Below are 18,689 nucleotides of genomic sequence, written 5' to 3'. Positions count from 1 at the left end.
ATAAACCTTGTTGGATATATAAGGTCACCGAATATTGCTGGAAATATTGCGCGAGTACGTAAATAGCGCCGTACCCGTAGCTTATCGGTTTTATGAGTAGAACCGTGGACCTAATTGGCTCATACCCAGAAACATGGTTATAATGCGTAGGTACATTATTTATATCTATATTAACTACATTATCGTATAAATAAAATTCAAGTGTCCGTCTATGATCAAGGTATAACTTTCCGTTTTTGAGCTTTTACGTCTTATATTTAACGATACCAATATATACAAACCCGTTCTTTTTAACCTTTTATATATTTAACCTTTAATATATTTTAATATGTTTAATAATATTTAATATTACTTGTATATATTTTTGAAAACGGTAATGATCTTAACATAAGGATATCTAATACTAAAATCCGGATAATTCATATCGCGTACTGAAGGATTTTATAGTCCGTGTGAAAATCTCACGAAATGTAAGATAAGTAAAAGAGTAATTTTTAAATCTAACAACTTATACCTACTGAGATACACATACACAATCTTTTTTTATTCTGGTTGAAGTAATTTAAGGGTTCACTTTCAGAATCCTAAAAATGGCGAATCCTATACGAGGGAATTCCAAATACATTTTAACGGTAATAACATAAAATGATATGTTAAATTGTTAATACGCTTAAAAATAATTATTGATACCTACGTTTTATAAAAAATACATTTAAATGCAAAGTCGACTCGAATTACCCATTAAGCAGTTCACAAACGTTGATAAATAATTACTTGGGTATGAATAGATAGTCTATAATAGGTTGGTTCATAAAATTAAGAACCTTCTTGAATGAAATAATGATTGACTAAGTGCGATTTGAACTCACACACTGAGGGTTCCGTACCACCAAATTTCCATTTTCTATAGTATTTTATAGAATTGTATAAAATTCGCAATACTTTGTAAAATTTTCAAGAGTCCTATTACCTATTACGGTTCAAGAGATAGAGCCCTTTGACAGACGGAGGCTTAATAATAAGGTTCTTTTTTTTTTTTATCCTTTACCACATACCTAATAATCATAATCTATCATGACCTAGAGGGAAACCATAATTATCGATTCAGAAGTCAATACGAACATTCCTATAAAACACAATTTAATTTAACTTATAAGGTGTATTCGAACGCAACATAAAATTGTCTTCTTCTGAACACGATATGAATTTGTACTCCAATGATTGAGCAGGCAAAACAATAATTGTTATAAAACAACTACTTATCCTCGTAAGGGATACCGATGCTTACGATCGGGTTACAACCGCAAAGGCAGCCAGCCAGCCACACGTCTAAAGTACCTCATTATAATAATGCTATGATAAAGAAATAATAAATGTACAGTAAATAAGATTACGCTATAGATCATGCCAATGAACACTGAACTAATAATTACTATTATTATCTTTAAAGTAAACTGTTAAAGAACTCTAAGACCTCTAATAAAAAACGAGCGTATTCATTCATATCATACTTTATAATTAATTATTTTAAGGGTAAATTTTATCTTTGCGTGAACTGTGTAAAATCGGTTATAACCAGCTTCTAAATAAATAATACTGTAACATCTGTGAGTACTAAGTACATATGAGTACATTAAGTACAAGTATTACGTTTTTTGGATGTTTGTTAACGACGCCTTCAGTTTTGAATGGTGGAAATTGTTATGTAAGGAAAAAGCGTTACACTCTTACTATGCGGCTTTCTTTCTGTGTGTAATCTTTGTCTATGTTTTACAAGCGTGTGTGTGCACATATGAGTATAGAGATTCGAGCATCGTACGCGACCGATTTTAGCTCAATATTCAACAAGTGGAAATTCCATTAAAACTAACATATTTTGCTGGTTTTTATTTTAAATAATAAATAGTTGTATTTTTTCAATTAAGACTAGTTTAAGGCAAGTACGTGTAATCACAATTTAGAATAGTACGATAATTGAATTATATAACTTGATATATGTAGTACCTATAAGCTTTTTGTTAGCGCCAATGAAATTATATACTCGTACTATATGACACACCTCCACAAAATTCCCAAGGTAAAAGAGATGCATTTTACATTTTTGTAAAAGTAATATAACTAGTTTACCTATTTTAGTATATCGATACCACGTCGTTAATATCGTCTCAGCCTATTGATATTCAAGGTCGTTTTGTGGATTGTAGACTTGCGGTACTATAGCGACAAAAATAGTAAAATATGTCATTACAAATACCAAAAAAAAAATCGATGTGTGATAAGATTCCCTCATATACGAGCAGTAAATTTTAAGGATAACAGGAGAATACAAATGGATCTTAAGTGTTTAATGGCAATCGAACAAAATGCTTCTTTTATGCCAGAAGTTTTAGAACATTCAGAACTACAGACAATTAGCTAGAAAGACTTTAAACTATATACAGTATTCATAGTAGCAATAAACTGAATGTTGGGAAGGAAAGTATCACCTTCGAGTTGATAATAATCAACTGGTAGTTTGTTGGTGAAATCGGAGTTGGTAGCCGTTTTGTATGAAAATCTTAACAATTTCTCTGTAAAACTCATTACCTATATTTAATCTCTTTGCTAAGCTAAACGTATAAGTTTCATCGTACACTTGATTAATCCAAACTTTAATCACAATGTTTTTCTGTTTAAATTACACAGGAATTTTAATATATTAAAACGACTTTGTAATATTTACTCGAGTCTTCTAAAACCGGTAATTTAGTGGTTTTAAAAGTTTTATGCTTGAAAATATTTGAAATAATGCTCAAATATTGACTTCTATCATTTCATATTTTCCAATAGTATCGTAGGAAAACATGTTATTTGAATGAAGTCTAATTATATCTATACTAAATTAATTTACTCGTATACTCGTAGACTTGTTATACAAAATATTAAAAAAATAGTTTATTTCTAATGCTTGTTAACCTAAAATATGTTAAAGATCTTATCATTTATATGTTATCAAAACCAGTGCTGAAGGACATCTTTAACTTAATCGCTATAATCTTGTGCGAAAATTGTAGTATCTCAAACTGTGCCTAGTATCTATGTATTTCAATATGGATATTTCTGGCTTATATCAGCAGAGTTAAGTTTTGCTACTAAGTTTTGGTTTGAAGAATGTAAAGTGAGATACTCTAACACACGCTATTAATAATTTATATAATTATTCTATAAAAAAATAGGTCTTTGATCAGCAAAACATTGTATAGATTGATTATTAATAAAGGACGTCAAACGATTATGTCTAGCAACTTTTCATCATCATCATCATCATCAACCCATTACTCTCCCTTTGCTGAGCACTCTCCTCTCAGAATGAGAAGGATTAGGTCATGGTCCACCGCGCTGGCCAAGTGTGTATTGGTGGACTTCACATACCTTTGAGTTTTTTGTTATAAATCTCTCAAGTATGCAGGTTTCCTGACAATGTTTTCGTTCACCGTTTAAGGAGGTGAAAATTAATTTCTAATACGCACATAATTAAACAATCAGAGGTGCATGCCTGAAATTTTGAACCTCGGACCCCTCGATCAAGAGGCCGAGTTTCTTAACCGCTAGGCTAGCACCTTTTACGCGTTATCATATTCGCATATATTTCAAGTTACTTTTAAGATTATTACCCGTTATTAGACGACCTTAAAGTGGTATTGATATCTAGTCACATAGTCAATATTTGAAATAGCCGTATTGTTTGATCTTTTAGACACAGGTCTGAGAACGATATATAGACTTATACCTATCTTCAATTGTTATTGTCAACGCACTATGGCCCTGTGTTTGATAACAATTAATGTTGTAGTGTTAAATAGGACTCCTTTGTGTACAGAAAAACAGATAGAGGTATATTTATGCATTATATTACCGCTTTTGTTCTGAGTTGGTAACTTGGAACTTGATTGTATGTAGTACTTATATATTTAAGTACATATTCAATATGGAAATGTTTATTGTTATGATTTCGTGAATGTGGTCTGATAACGTGTTCGCTGATAAGCGTATCCGCCCAACCAGGTCAATTTCTAAACTATTTTAAAAAGTTATTATAAAAAGCTACCTACTAATCGTTAATAAAAAGCTGTTCATAATTTTTAAAGAGAAGTAACTAAGTAAAAAGATGAGTAAGAAATTCTTCCTCCCACTCTTCAGTTCCGTATTCAAGTCTCATTTGAATTATTTCTTCATTTTCGTTATCACTCTGGCAGGAACGCCATTAGGCAAAAGTGTTACATGCGGCTGGCTAATGTATAACTTTAAGATGTAAGTTTGTCATGGGTACCTCCTTTAACAGAAACATTGGATCATAACTTCGTGGGAAAAGTTATTGCTAAAATCGTTATCGATTATACACTCTCTCAAAGATCCAGAGTGAGTTTATCGTCCTCGGACACATAATTATATACTCGTATGCAGTCGTTATGCAGTCGTCGTATGCCATACCAGCTGTTCTTAAGATCTACATGTAATATGAGAATAATCGAGCTATTTATTGCCCAACACTGCGGCTTGGCCCAACGGTGTTCGGGCATTGAATGAGTGGGTATGTTGAGTATGGTGGTTACAGCGCGAGACTGAGTGGCTTATTTAAATCTGCGATGATCCAAAGATGGTCCATAGGGCTCGAAGCGAGCTCGATTAAAGAAGAAAAGGCGGACCGAGAACTATATTGTCCTCCCTACTAGATACCTACATTTAAGAAATATGGTATTATAAGGATAAGTTAAGATTAAAACTACTTCGCAACAATTCGCTACAAATATGTATGATGGTATATGCAGTATGTACCACCCTCCCTCCCTCAAAGGATTCGTGCAGATGCAAAAATTAAAAAATAAAATAAAAATATACACCACCATACATACCACCACCAACACGTGTTTCGCTCCAAAACGGAGCATCATCACACAGTCATCACAATCATCATACAATTGACTATCTAACATGGTAATGTCAAATATATTCTAATTGCCTATAGCAATTATCTTTATCCTAAACTAGCTTCGGAGTTACATTGCGAATCAACAAACTTTTACGTGTTAAGGGAAATTATATTAAATTATATTAAATTTTATTACCAGGGAATTAAATATCATTACTTGTGTAGGTATCTATTTTGAGTTTGTAATGTATGTTAATTAATAAATTCAGAAATGTATAGATATAAAATACGTTCGTAACCAGTTTCTTATTAAGTAACTAAATATCTAGTAACTAAAATGAGCAAGTATTTAATTAATTCTGCAATAAAGGTCGAATATACGAGAAATCCATTTAAATCCATTTAAATATAGAACAGAAAACACACGACATATCGTTAATAACCTGTTATGTATCTTCTATTTATTTTATATCACACATGAATGGGTAAATAATGTGATTATATATTAAGGTGGGTCAAATCAAATCCACGACAGCAAAGAACAAACGACTATCTACAAAATCACTACTTGTAGATAGCCGTTTGTTCTTAGCTTTTTTTATAATACAGTATTTTTATTTACGCATTTTTTTATTTTATTCTTGACTTAATTGCCTTACCCTTAATACTGGAGGAACCCGTTTCATTATGACATTTGGCATTTAGTTACATATTTATACTGCCTATATTTCGAATTCGAACCGTGATGGTTCGGAAATATAAGAAAGATCACATTTAAGATCGTCCACGCGAACCCAATAGTACCTATCTAGTTTTTTATAAGATACACAAAGTAATAAGTAAAAAAATGTATGGGTAAATGGTAATGATCTAAAAGTAACTGTGGATATGGAAAACATATTGAAAAAAATTACACAGGTCCCTAAAACTATTTCACATTATTTTCAAAAGTAAGTATCGTGTGATATCGCATCCAGGAACGGGGTAATATTAGATTTATGATAATTCTATTAACACTGCTTACGCTACATATCAAACAATCACATCAGACTTTGGCATAATATTTGATGTAAACCACTCATGCTTAACATAATACACTGACCCAGTCTTACGCAATGGCATTCATAATAAAACTAAATATATATTAAACTATTCCAGCCACATGTCCTGTGTTGTCTTTATTTCTTGGAACGCAAAGAAAATATAACGGTTCGAAGATGTTTGGTGTATGAGCCATGTTACTGCGCTAAGCGTTTTAACTACATGTACAACGTTTCTATTCAAGATAATAAAATTTAACTGTCTGTCTGTGATTTCGAAATTGCTGCTTGTTCTGTACATGTGTTAATTTGTACAACGCAAAAACTCCAAAACCTATTTTTTTAATTAGTTTGTCCTAATTATGACATAGTTATCTTGTAAAAACGTCAAATGTTTTAAACATATTTTACAACATGAACGAAATGGGAGTTTTTGTTGGGAACGACATGACAATTTTTGTTTTAGGAATATTTTGGACTTTTAGGCAAAACTCAACAACGTCAAGATTAATCACTTACTAAAACTTTCAGTTTAAAATTACTATAGTACAGTGATATTAGTTATGTTGTTTGTAATAAATATTTCAACAAATATATTTAAACAGTATAAAATATAACGTAGATACTACAACCGCAACAGTTAATTGGTTTTCACAAGCTTTTATTTAACTTGCAGTGTATTGATACCGACTTTTACGTCAAATAACTCAAAAACTTCTGAATTGCAGCCAGTGTGGTTTTACCTTTTAGGTATTACTTGCATTATTGCAAACGAGGTAAGGCTCATTAAAATGTGACACCGATACTTAATTATTATATGAAGTCTCCACGCAAACGATGCTGTAAGACGAAATTAATTTATAATAAGTTCTAACTAATGAAATAAAAACGAATGACTTACATACGAACTCGAACATTTATCGAAATGATTTTATTTTAAATACATAATAGATTATTGTTCTATACATACTATGCTCTCTAATAATGGGGTATAGGTTGACAGAAGGTTGAAGGAAGGAACTAATATAAGTTTAACCTAATATCTATATTAAATTTTAAATCCTGGTATTGTTTACTTAAATCAGATGACTCTACATTAATTTATACAGATACAAAGCGTGTTTTTGACCCTGAATCAATTAAAATAAATTATGTTCCAACACAATAATTAGGTATTAAAGCAGTTTAAACTACAACTTAACTTTGGTAAACAGATATGACACTATAAAAGTATCCATACTATAAAGCATATCATTACTTTAATCGACTAAAAGCCACTTCTACGAATATTTTACGCTAGCATATTAAATGCACATGAATTTGTAGAAAATACATAATGAAAACATATAATACAGTAATAATAATCAGAAATAAGTAATAAAACTTATTCTAATACAGTTTTACATATCATTCATTCTAAATTTTCGTAATTAAGTTAAAAAGTACCTACGCGCAGTAGGTACTTTTTATTGCAGATATTGGTAAAACTACATGTTTAAACTTTTATAAGTTTTACTTGCGAAAATCGTTTGCGCATATTTACACACAATTATAACATGCCTACAAAGTAATGTTTAGTTGCATCAGATATACCATTTCAATATACAAGAATAATCTACAGCCACGAAAACCGGACCAATAACTATATTCTTCATATGGTTATCGAACGGGTTTAATAAATTAAAATACGCATTACACGTCGAATGTAAAAGTAACTTAGTTCTTTCAGTGTCGCAAGTTCAAAATTCGATTACAATATGTTAATAACTTAAAGTGCAGACTCACCAAGCTTTCCCATCATTTCCTCCAAGGCGTGATCCTTGTCCATGGTGGGTTCGGTGTAAATATCCGCGGGTAGTAAGTAAGGTTCCTGTAACGATAGTTACAAACACCATTGATGTACACAAGTGTGGGCGCCGGCGTACAGGCGAGCGCCAGGCGAGCGTGCCGGCGGACGAGCGAATGGACGGCTATCGTCGTGGCGCCGACACCGTGGCGGTCGGTTACCGCAATCGAGCAAAAAAACTCGCATTGCCTCTTATCTCCATTAGCTCCCATGCTGCACTTTCAATCTCGAGAACTTATTTTACTTGTCACCGTTCGTCAAGATATTAATGCCTATTGAGTTTCGGAACGCCAAGTAAATGGTATGTACCTACCATGTAATATGTGGAAGAGTTTTTTTTTATTATTTTTGATATTGAAAAACAAAATTGTACATTTAAATTTATCAACAATTATTGGCATTAAACGCTTGATATTAGTAACTTTAAATGCCAAATTATAACTTTGATAAAAATTATAATATAACGCTATATGTGTAATTATTTTATTGAACATGATAATTATTATTACTCGTATATTAAATAAATAAATAAAATAGCACATAAATAGGTACATATCCAAAAATATACTACCTACTCTACCGAAACTACCTCTACCTAAATTACCGACTCTACATTTATCTCTTATGTAGAACTAATTATTTTAGGTGTCATTTTTAAATAGCAGACGTAATTATTATTAACATAATGCCGCGCCGTTACAAAGCGCACGAGTTTATGAGTTCGATTGCTTGAAGCGGAAAAGTACCACACAAGTTTTTTAGTTACTATTTGCTAGTAACTTGAGATCATACTTATTCATTTGAACGATCGTGTTATCATACTAACTGGTGACCGATAACACTATATTGATAAACAAAATCTCGCTTAATTTTTGTTAGTTTCGTCGATTAAATATAGGGATAACATCATATTCATTTAAAATTATAATTAGAGATATAATTGTAGGAAACAAAATGATAGGGAAGTCATGTTAGGGTCAAGTTTATATTCTGGTTTAGGGTTAATACGAAACAAAATCATTGTTAATATTTACGTACTGTCAAGATATAATTTACTTAAATAAGCAGTCGTTTAAAAATATATTCCTATATATGTATAATTTATGTAAATGTATAACTAAAAGAAATATTAAGTCGTAATAAAGGCGATAAAATCTATCAAATATGAACTAGTACGTTAACCTTGGCAATTTAATTAATCGTGTAAATAAACTATATCTGTATAATGGTCGTATATTCTCGATATATTTTCCTTAGCAGAGGAATTAAGCATATGTCGTCAACAAGTAATTAACACAGCATTACATATTTTATATATATACAAAATAATTATACTTATATTTGATACTCGTATATGACATAAAATAAGTATTAATAATTATATAGGATTTACCTTCACGTAAATTATTTTAAGATTAGTTTTGGAGGAACCTTTGCAAAATCTACTTCTACATTGTAAAAGTAGTGGTAAATCTGCTGTATTCTGGTTGGATGGGTGTTGGAGACGAAAGAATATTAAATGAGCCATTCTAACTCAATCACTTACCTTAGTATGTGGATTGTGGCCTGTATTCTCATTCACTTCATGAAACTTCATGAAAAAATATCTTAAATACGTAATTATTTCATAATTAAACTAAACAAATACCGTGAATAATCTGGCTTTGTTTTCGCTACACTCAAATAACCTAATTTTCCGCATTTATTTGGCATACGCACTCGTAATCTAGATAGCTGAGATTCACGGTCTCTGAAAAATACATAATGGATTATAAACCGCTAACCTATATATAAAACTACCGAGTATATTTTCATGATGTCAATGTAAAGTATTTTGACTATTTAAGTTCAATTTGGTTTTATTTTTTTTTAACTGAAGGTTTTCTTTCAGTATTGGAACCATTCACGAAGATGTGACAACCGAAGTGCTTGGTAAAATGGGATCTTGGCAATGGCTAACAACATTTGTGTCCTTGTGTCTATTGATTCCGTGTATATTTAATCAATACGAGGACACATTATTACTCCAACCTCCTACAGAGATATCGTGCTATGTACCCGATCATTTCGATGTTCTCAATTCGACTTTGTGTACGTTCACCCTTTCTGGAAATAGCACTGAAGAATTGAAATGTACCAAATGGCACGTAAAACTCCTGTGGTTAATTTGGATTAAGAAATCGGTAATTTTCCATTATTCTTTTATGTATTTAAACTCATCTTCTCTTATTCAACACCATGTTTCTTGTCTTTTACTATTGGTATTAAAGTTTTATGTTTTCTTTTCATTGTAAACAGTGGAATATATTTTGCGAGCAGCCGATGAAGCTGTTATCTACTACAATTGTTTGCCGTTTAGGCCTGGCATTTGGATATGTGATATTCGGCTTGGTTTCAGACTGGTAATAACATTATATTTAACCTACCTATCTTTTTTTTTTTTTGTTTACGAGGGGGAAACCTTCAAAAGGTACCCAGTGTCGTAGGAGCGACACGGGGTTATGTGGGATTCTTACCGCACTAAAACCCCCCCGGTGGCCGTCCTCAGCGTTGTCAAGACGACTCCGGGATCTCCTACGGAACGCAACCGGAGTCCTCTGAACGCGTTGCCCCTTCGGGCTCCTCCTAGGTGAGCTTCAAGGACTCACCACACCGTCTGGTGTTTACGACGGTATGCGACCACACATACCGCCGTCCTTCCCGAAGTTGCTTGCTGGACGGCTCGACCTCCCAATCTTGCCGCCCGCAACCCCGGAAGCCCCCCTTTAGTCGCCTCTTACGACAGGCAGGGGATACCGTAGCCCTATTCTAGTCCCGGGACTACAGGGACTAACCTACCTATCTACGAAATAATGTCCGTACGTGTCCTAAATATCCGTTTTCTTGTGAAACAAAGGTAAAAACAAGGGGTTTGAAGTGGTTCTAATGCAATAATCCCTAGTAGCAATATTTGTACTGCCTAGTTCCGATTTAAATGAGGTTGTAGACATACTTACTCGTATTTAGTCTGTATGACGCGTTCCGTCTTAGGGGCGGCTAGACAACAGGCTTAAAGATGACAACATGATATACATATTATATTATATGTAAACGGAATTGAGTAGAACTCCAGTTCTATTTTGAATTGATTACTTTTAACATCAAGAACTTTCTATGTCACAAGGTTACTTATTACATCTGAAAGTGTATTAGATGGAACAATTTTCTTGATGAACGCTTTACCTACTTACGCCCCCAGTAATATGAGTAACTCACACACTTGTTGACAAGGAACCGTCACTCAATTCTGTCGGAAATTGAGCGAGAAATAAATATAGGTATTTGCCAAAAATATGTTCATGAATGATGTACTTTGTGTATTAATTAGTCATTTATTGTTTTAGTTTTGGGAGAAGAAAGGCCATACTAATAAATATAGTTGCGGAAGTTGGGTTTAGGCTAATATTGGTGTTTTGTGATTCAGCTAACTGGTTTCGCTTGCTTATTTTCCTGAAATCATTGTTTGGAAGTGCAAATTTCTACATGTCGCTGGTTTTAAGTGAGTTTTATCTTATTACTTTATGATATTTAGTCTAAGTATTTAGGTTACCTACCTACCTGTTCAAATCATGACACTAATTAATGTATTATCAAAAGCAGGTAATAACTGTTTCAAAGCAGAAACAATCCAGTAGTCGGTATATCACTAAGGTAGGTAAACGTACATAAAGGATCGCTCATTTAGATAACGGATTTGAGCCTAAACCGTGCAAGTCTATTTTTTCGAAAGTTATGTGTGTATTAGCGAATTATCACTTGCTTAGCGAATGGAAAAAATTGTGAGGAGACCCACTAGCCCGATAATTCTTACGTTGAAATAAACGTGTAATGTGTATAAAGTCTACCATCCCGCACTAGACAAGCGAGATTGGCTATAGCTTTAACCATTATTATCATATAAAGACAACTGAGCATTTGGTCAACAATGGATTTATAGGGTAGAACTGTATCAAATGGTTCATAAGTCTTAAGGAATACCTACTTAAGAAAAGAGTCATAACAGTTTAATTTAGTTTTTATTTATTAAATTTTAATTTACCTAGGTAGTTAATGTTTAGGGGTAATAAATCCCCGATCTTCTTACGCCTGTTATTAATAGTTAATTAATTCTCCAAGGATCAATATTTGAAAATTTTAGTCGATTTGTGCCAGACAAAACATTGAAAATATGATAATTATTCAATGTTTATAATAATGGGCGTTAAAAATGTACCTAACGTTTAATCATATCACTTTTCTTTGGAACGATTTACGACATCCGCATAGTTATTTAATTCGATAATTTGATGCTTATACCGCTAACCAAATTATAAAATGTAAATAATTTCTTATGTTTACTCTAACAAGATGCTAATGTCACATCTCTACAATATAATTTCATAACATCACGTTCGTTTCATAACATCATTTACGTATAAATATACTACGTATACTTATTTTAACAACATTGTTTTGTATATAGATCAGACAGTATACATATAACCTGACTAATTCATTAAAGTCTTAGAACTGGGCAGAGCGTGTCGATCACGCTGTTCGAATGCAGAAAGTCTGGACTTTCCTTATGATAAACCACAAGGACTTATGATAAACCAATCTACTGGTAGTTTGGTTTATCATATAGAAGTACCGAGCATGCAGTCCGCCTGATAGTAAGTGGCCCCTACCGCCCAAATACAATGCTTACCCTGTGGACTAAGTTGGAATGGCTCGTATAAGCCTACCTACCTATATATTCTATCACACAATTTAACTCGGAACTCCACAGCGCTTAACACTGCTGTTACAACTGAAACCGCCTGTTTACGTGCTGAAATAAAAAATAAAAATTACCTATTAGCGTCTGTACGTTAAAATTACCTACTACTAATTACCCTCCTATCTACGGATTGATCGCGCTCAATATTGCTTAACTAGGCGGATGGTTTGCAATTCACAAATACCGCAGAGCTATGAGCATTTCAGACAAAAACATTGCTTTACTATTTTCTAATTCCAATGCCATTGGTAGATCTTGCTTTTTCTCCGTGAATAGAATATAAATTGATAAGATATATTTACACGTTTTTATATTTACATTAACAGTCTATATATTAGAAACTCGGCTATTCTAGCAGAAGATCCCTGGTTTGACTTCCAGGCCCGTGGAGGAAATAAATCATTACTTGTCTTAAGGTGATGGCAAACATCTTGAAGAAACCTAAGTACTCTAGAAAAAATCAATGATGTGTGAAATGTCCAAATCCGCTGTTTGCCACTTGGCAACTTCCTCTATTATTAATCCTTCACTGTAATGCACTGGTGCACCTCTACACCCAAAGGATAAAAAGTGTCTGTCACAGGGATCTATATATTGAATCGTAATTCTTTTTCGCCGACTCTCAGAGACTTTTGCCCCCTTAAAATTAGGAAAAAATGTCAGAGACAAGTGGAACTTTTTTTCGTCTACCTCGACTGTGCCAAACGTTAGTCAAATAAACACATTCTACGCTCACTTAAATTGTAATTCCTAGTAGAGTATTAATATTAATCACGTCACGTTAGAGTTCCCAGTCGTGTTGTTGCGGCAAACTCGTGCGTTTCTAAGATCTGTATGGTAATGTTTTACGTATGCTATTTATTTACAAAAGATACGAGAACAGCGTGTTACATAACTAATATCTCTAGTGAATGCGCCTCATCCATTAACCATTATGATTCCATTACTAGATATAGGTCTCCTATAAAGATAGGATTTGGTTCCCTTCGAAAGAAGGACTCAAATTACTTTATCTTTGTTATTTATATCTTTGAAATAAAATCGTATGTTGCAGTATTTTTGACTGGATGGAATTAAAATTAAAGTCGGGATATAAACACTAGTGTTGTATAGTAAATAATAACAGTTTTAGTTATTACCCTCTCATGACGCCAGAGCATTTTTAATTAAACATTAAAAAAATATTTTGTAATCCACAAAGTCGTAAAGCAATTTGTACATTCGTAAGTAAAAGTACCTGACCTTTCGCAATACAACGATAGCTTATTGGCAGCCAAATACAGTATTAAAACAGTCTCCTCGTATTGTTTTAGTATGTGAAATAGCAAGCAATAGTTGGCGATCACGATTAATCGCAATCGTGGCGTTGCCGCGGGTTCTAGCGTCGGTATGTTTAGTGCCACTGACCAATAGTGGCCCTAACCTAGAGACATTCAACTTTATCGCCTTTGCATTTGAAGTGTCCCTCCTCTTACTTCTCAGGTACGAAACCGGTGAGAACTGGTATACAACTTAGCTTGTAACTCACGTCTCACTTAATCTAAAGTTGTATTCAACTGTCAATTTCATAGATTGATTTTGCAGATAGTAAATTACTCTTTGTCAACAAATATTTCGTAACTGAACTAGTTTTGTATTTGAGAAACTTAAACAGTTCTTCAATAAGTAGATATTGATAGACATGTACCTACTACCTACATACCTATTATTTGAAGGACAATAATATTTTTCGAACAGTTAATATTCATATTCGCCGTTATACACAAATCACGAATTAATATTCAAATCATTGGTATTCGTATAAAGCCAATAACATTCATGGGCATATAATAGTAATAGATAGTTTTCCATTACTACTTATATTTTGATTTGAGAAGGTGTAATAAAGTGATAATCGTTAGTATATATATTTTGCTAAGCTTTTACTATAGGTACATACTTTTTAATCTTTCTGATATGCCTATATTTTAGATGGACTCCCGAATCGCCTCAGTGGTTGCTCTACAACAGAAAAGTACCGAAAACAGAAGAAATGCTGTACAAAGCTGCGAAAATGAATTGCATCCAACTTTGTAGCAATTTCAAAATCAGGCCCGTTAATTACAGAGTAGGTACGTCAATTATGATATTGATTGATTTTCGTTTCGACATTTATTTACGAAATATTAATTTAATTACTTATTATTTACAGGCTTACAATTGTTTGGATAAAACTTGGACTTGCGTAGAATTATTCACAACTTACAACATAAGAGTCGTAGTTTCAGCGATATTATCATTTTGGGGTCTCTACTTTTTTCTTTGGAGTAGCCTGTACGTGAGAGCCTACAGTGCCGAGTACGAGGATGTACTGTGGAAAGTTTTTGGTTTCATCTTCCTTCTTGGTTCTCTAACATTATGTCTTTGGAGAAAAATGAGAGTTAAACAGTTGCTTCTTATGACCATCTTATTTACAGGCACTTTTAACGCTATTGCTATAATTACGAATTGCTTTGAATATCATGTAAGTACTTCTATTTATAGTGATCGTACGTCTTCTAGTATAATTTGCTATTTCATTACAATAGGTGCATACAAATGTACAATTCACTCAATCTTTGTTTGTATATTTTAAAAAAATGTGGACTTTATTATCAACAACTTCAAATAGAGCTGGAATTCTACGTTTATTCTGAGGGACTTAGCTTCATTTTGCGCCTGTACCTACACCTTAGTCTCTCCCAGGATATAATAGTACAATTTATATAAAAGTCTTGTCAAACAATCCGAGCAAAAGAATGTGATCAGTAATGTGAACATGTGAACAATGTGAATACATATTCTAATGCACATTTTTTGCCGTGTGTCGCATAAGTTAAAACACCACATATGTTTCCCCATTATTTCACCACACGATCTAGAACAGGCTTCTATCAGTATTGTTTTTGGAGTAGGTACTTCCATATCCCATTGCTTATACGAGGCTGAAACACCTGTGCGGTAGAAACCCCTGAAATCATGTCATGAAAAGCTTTTCCCTTACAATCAATTAGTAAAGTTGATTTTAATTTATTATCTATTTACTAAAGCGAATAACCCTAGGGTCAATCACGTGATCCATCTCTATGACGCTGATGAAACAAAGTAAACAACATGACACAGCTCCACATCCCATAGCAAACAATATGACATGACATGACACCAGTAACCTGAACACCCGCAGTGCAATATCGCGGCAGGTCGACTCATAGCATACTAGGTGTCCTTATGTTATGGATACCGAAAGTACACTAATAGGCTAAACTAGACTAGATTGCACTATAACAAGACATAATAAATAATTATGTAAATGAGTCAATTGCGTCATCTTATTCTATTTATAGGATAGTAGTGAATCATTAATTATAAAAAGTTTTATAATGTACATATCTATACTACAGCAAATTATGCAGGTAGTTCTATCAATCAAGACTATTTAAAATCTGTTGTAACGACATGTTTTTCAATTTCAGAATACAATAACAAGTTTAATTTCATCTCTCGCTTTGGCATCAGGACTGATAGGACATACTTTGATCCTTGTTATCACACCTCGTCTCTTTGCGATCAATGTGAGAGCGACTCTCTTTGGCTGCTGCAACGCGACCGCTCAGCTCGGAACCATCACAAACCACTTAATCCTTCGTTTTCGTGCTATGGATGACCTTACACTCATGATCCTGGAGGTCGCAGTCACATTCGCTCTGTGTGCAGCATGTTATGTTATCCCAGATGTAGATGGGAGGGAATTGCCAGACGTCATGGAGGATATGGACTATTTCTCGGAGTAAATAAGGTTTTGTTTTTTAAACTAAGCAGTTGATTATAAAACTATATGAACACAGACCTAATACAATCTGTGTATACAAACGTCACTTATTTATGCTTAGAAATAGAATGAGCATAATAGTGAAACACAATTTGGTATTTATAATAGGTATATATACGTTTTTTTTATTTTAATAATATTATAGGTACCTGTTGGTAGACATAATTACATCCAATTAACTAAAGTCTAATCATTGTCTGAGCCTGATATTTCGTATATTTTACAGAAATAGAATTTTCCATACGATAGGCAGGCAAAACTTAGTATTTAGTACCTAACCCTAAAATATAGAATCTGGAATAATAAAAACTACTAGGTATTGCATATTCAGTGTAATTGACTGTAGTGCAATATTTTTAACGTCACCGCGTCATTTTTCATAAAAAATAGTACAAGGTCGGCATTTCGCATATTGTCTAGTGAATGTGATTATTTGTTAACAAAAAGCTGTAAGCGATCTTTTTACTTTATGGACATGGACTTCTGTAATCAACCCAAGATGCTAAACCGTAGGACTAAATTAAATTAACTCAGCAATTATTAATACTTTTGTAATAAGGCCGAAATAGGTGTAGCGATGGTACCTCCGGAGTCGAATCAGGAAGTTTTCAACCACCTTGCTGCTGTTACATCAAAATATAATACTTTAGTTAATAAAGCTTAGAGGACATCTGGTTTATATCGGCCAAAAATACGTACTTACTGTGAAAGGTATTAAGGCAGTGCCTACGTATTCAAGTCAGACATATCGCAACACTTTCACAACAATGTCACCCACGTGCAGCAGTGTTCGGTATTTGGATCAACCTTCATTAATTTACATTCCATTAAATATTCAGTTTCACTGAATAAACAATGCCGTTAGTATTGCAATTGGGATTTTTATTCAAATAAAAAATCAGTCTCAAAAGTGTATTAAGCTAATCCATGTAAATAGAGTCCATTTATGACACTCAAATCAAAATCTGGATGTCTTAAAACTTTTTTGAATAAAAAAACGTAGCCTACGACATGACTGAAGTATGGACAATAAATTTGAGCATAAAAAATAAGTAGGCGTTATTTCTAGAAACGTAAAACCATTAAAATGACTGATGATGCGCTTTAAGAATTAAGGTTTACTTAACAACTACGAAAAATTGTGATTTATACACAGCAACAAAATCTGTAACACAAACATTCAGTACCTACACAACAATATCTATTTAACTACCACACAGCGCCTGCAAGTTTTATCAGAAGTTTCATGAAGTCACAAGTACATATTTATTTAAACTATCGTTACGTGATTTCACCACAATACATTCGTATTAAGTAGGTACAGTGAATCTTTATGGACCTGATTTTATTTTTTTAATAGATTGTCCAAACCATTACGCTGGGCGACTCAAAAAACGAACTCTCCGTCTCGTGAAGAAGTACAGATAAGGGTGTACTCATTTGGCAGTGCTGCACAAAACTTTTCTTCGCGAAGTCACTCTGAAGAACGGTTGCCTGCACGACGTATCGGTTTTTTAAAGTTATTTTTATACCTTCGAGATCTGTATGTTCGTAGAATATAATATAAAATTCCATTTTTATATGTAACTTACTCGTATTGACGCTTTTCAGTACCTACAATCTACATAGAATTACTTTTATTCAGCACTATTATTGTCCTAATGCTTTTTTGTAGTTTCAGATGTGCTAAATTATAAGTTCTAGAATTTAATGTTCAGATTTTAACAATTATATAAAGTTACAAGAAAACTGTGTTATATGTTTCATATTTTTTTTTTTTTATAATATAAGAGTAGCAGACGAGCATGCAGTCCACCTGATGGTAAGTGGCTACTGCCGCCCATGGACATCTTTAATCAACCCCAGATAGGACATTAACATTATTATTTGCATTAAACTGACACTTAAGAGTTATAAATTAAGTATTATCAAATTGTTTAAAACACTTTAGAACCATTAATTGAGTGATAAATTCGGATATTATACATAATATCTAGTATATCTACTCAATTATTCAAAGTGACAAATAACACAATTAATCACATTATCCAGCCATTATACATAATATCTTCAAAGACTTGGATAAAGTAATAAAAAAGTATACAACTTTCTTTAAGCGAAATTACATTTTTTGTAATTTTATATCGTCGATCAGTCTTTATACACAATGTACGTAAATCAGCTATGGGGTGGAGTAATAAAAATACATGCCTTGCTATAATCTCTGATCGCTTATTTTTATTTTAAGT

At 33.0% G+C, this 18,689-nt stretch overlaps 2 protein-coding genes across 4 annotated transcripts in view; one reads left to right on the top strand and one right to left on the bottom strand.

The window, feature by feature from the left end:
• The window catches only part of LOC140744948 (organic cation transporter protein), a 28,820-nt gene extending 20,898 nt beyond the window's left edge, over positions 1 to 7,922 (bottom strand). For both annotated transcript variants that reach the window (XM_073076675.1, XM_073076676.1), the window contains exon 1: positions 7,735 to 7,922. In XM_073076675.1, the coding sequence (XP_072932776.1) occupies positions 7,735 to 7,777 (43 nt within the window). In that variant the 5' untranslated portion in view covers positions 7,778 to 7,922. The remainder of the gene's footprint in view (positions 1 to 7,734) is intronic.
• A 1,568-nt stretch (positions 7,923 to 9,490) lies between these two features.
• Positions 9,491 to 18,089, top strand: LOC140744947 (solute carrier family 22 member 4). 2 transcript variants are annotated; one of them, XM_073076673.1, is made up of 9 exons: positions 9,491 to 9,619; positions 9,687 to 9,978; positions 10,094 to 10,197; positions 11,179 to 11,333; positions 13,907 to 14,075; positions 14,565 to 14,700; positions 14,785 to 15,096; positions 16,085 to 16,398; positions 17,801 to 18,089. In XM_073076673.1, exons 1-9 carry the CDS (start codon positions 9,609 to 9,611, stop codon positions 18,000 to 18,002), a joined length of 1,695 nt encoding a protein of 564 aa, XP_072932774.1. In that variant the 5' UTR covers positions 9,491 to 9,608; the 3' UTR covers positions 18,003 to 18,089. The 2 variants fall into 2 exon arrangements, with proteins under 2 accessions (XP_072932774.1, XP_072932775.1); XM_073076674.1 differs by having other exon boundaries at positions 16,085 to 16,407; positions 17,801 to 17,937.
• Positions 18,090 to 18,689: the final 600 nt, after the last annotated feature.

This window comes from Epargyreus clarus, unplaced genomic scaffold, assembly GCF_041222505.1.
Source record: "Epargyreus clarus isolate Ecla_fem2 unplaced genomic scaffold, WU_Ecla_fem_2.2 ptg000009l, whole genome shotgun sequence".
NCBI lineage: Eukaryota > Metazoa > Arthropoda > Insecta > Lepidoptera > Hesperiidae > Epargyreus > Epargyreus clarus.
Note: the sequence above shows the minus strand (reverse complement) of the source record. Positions and strands in the feature narration are given on the sequence as shown.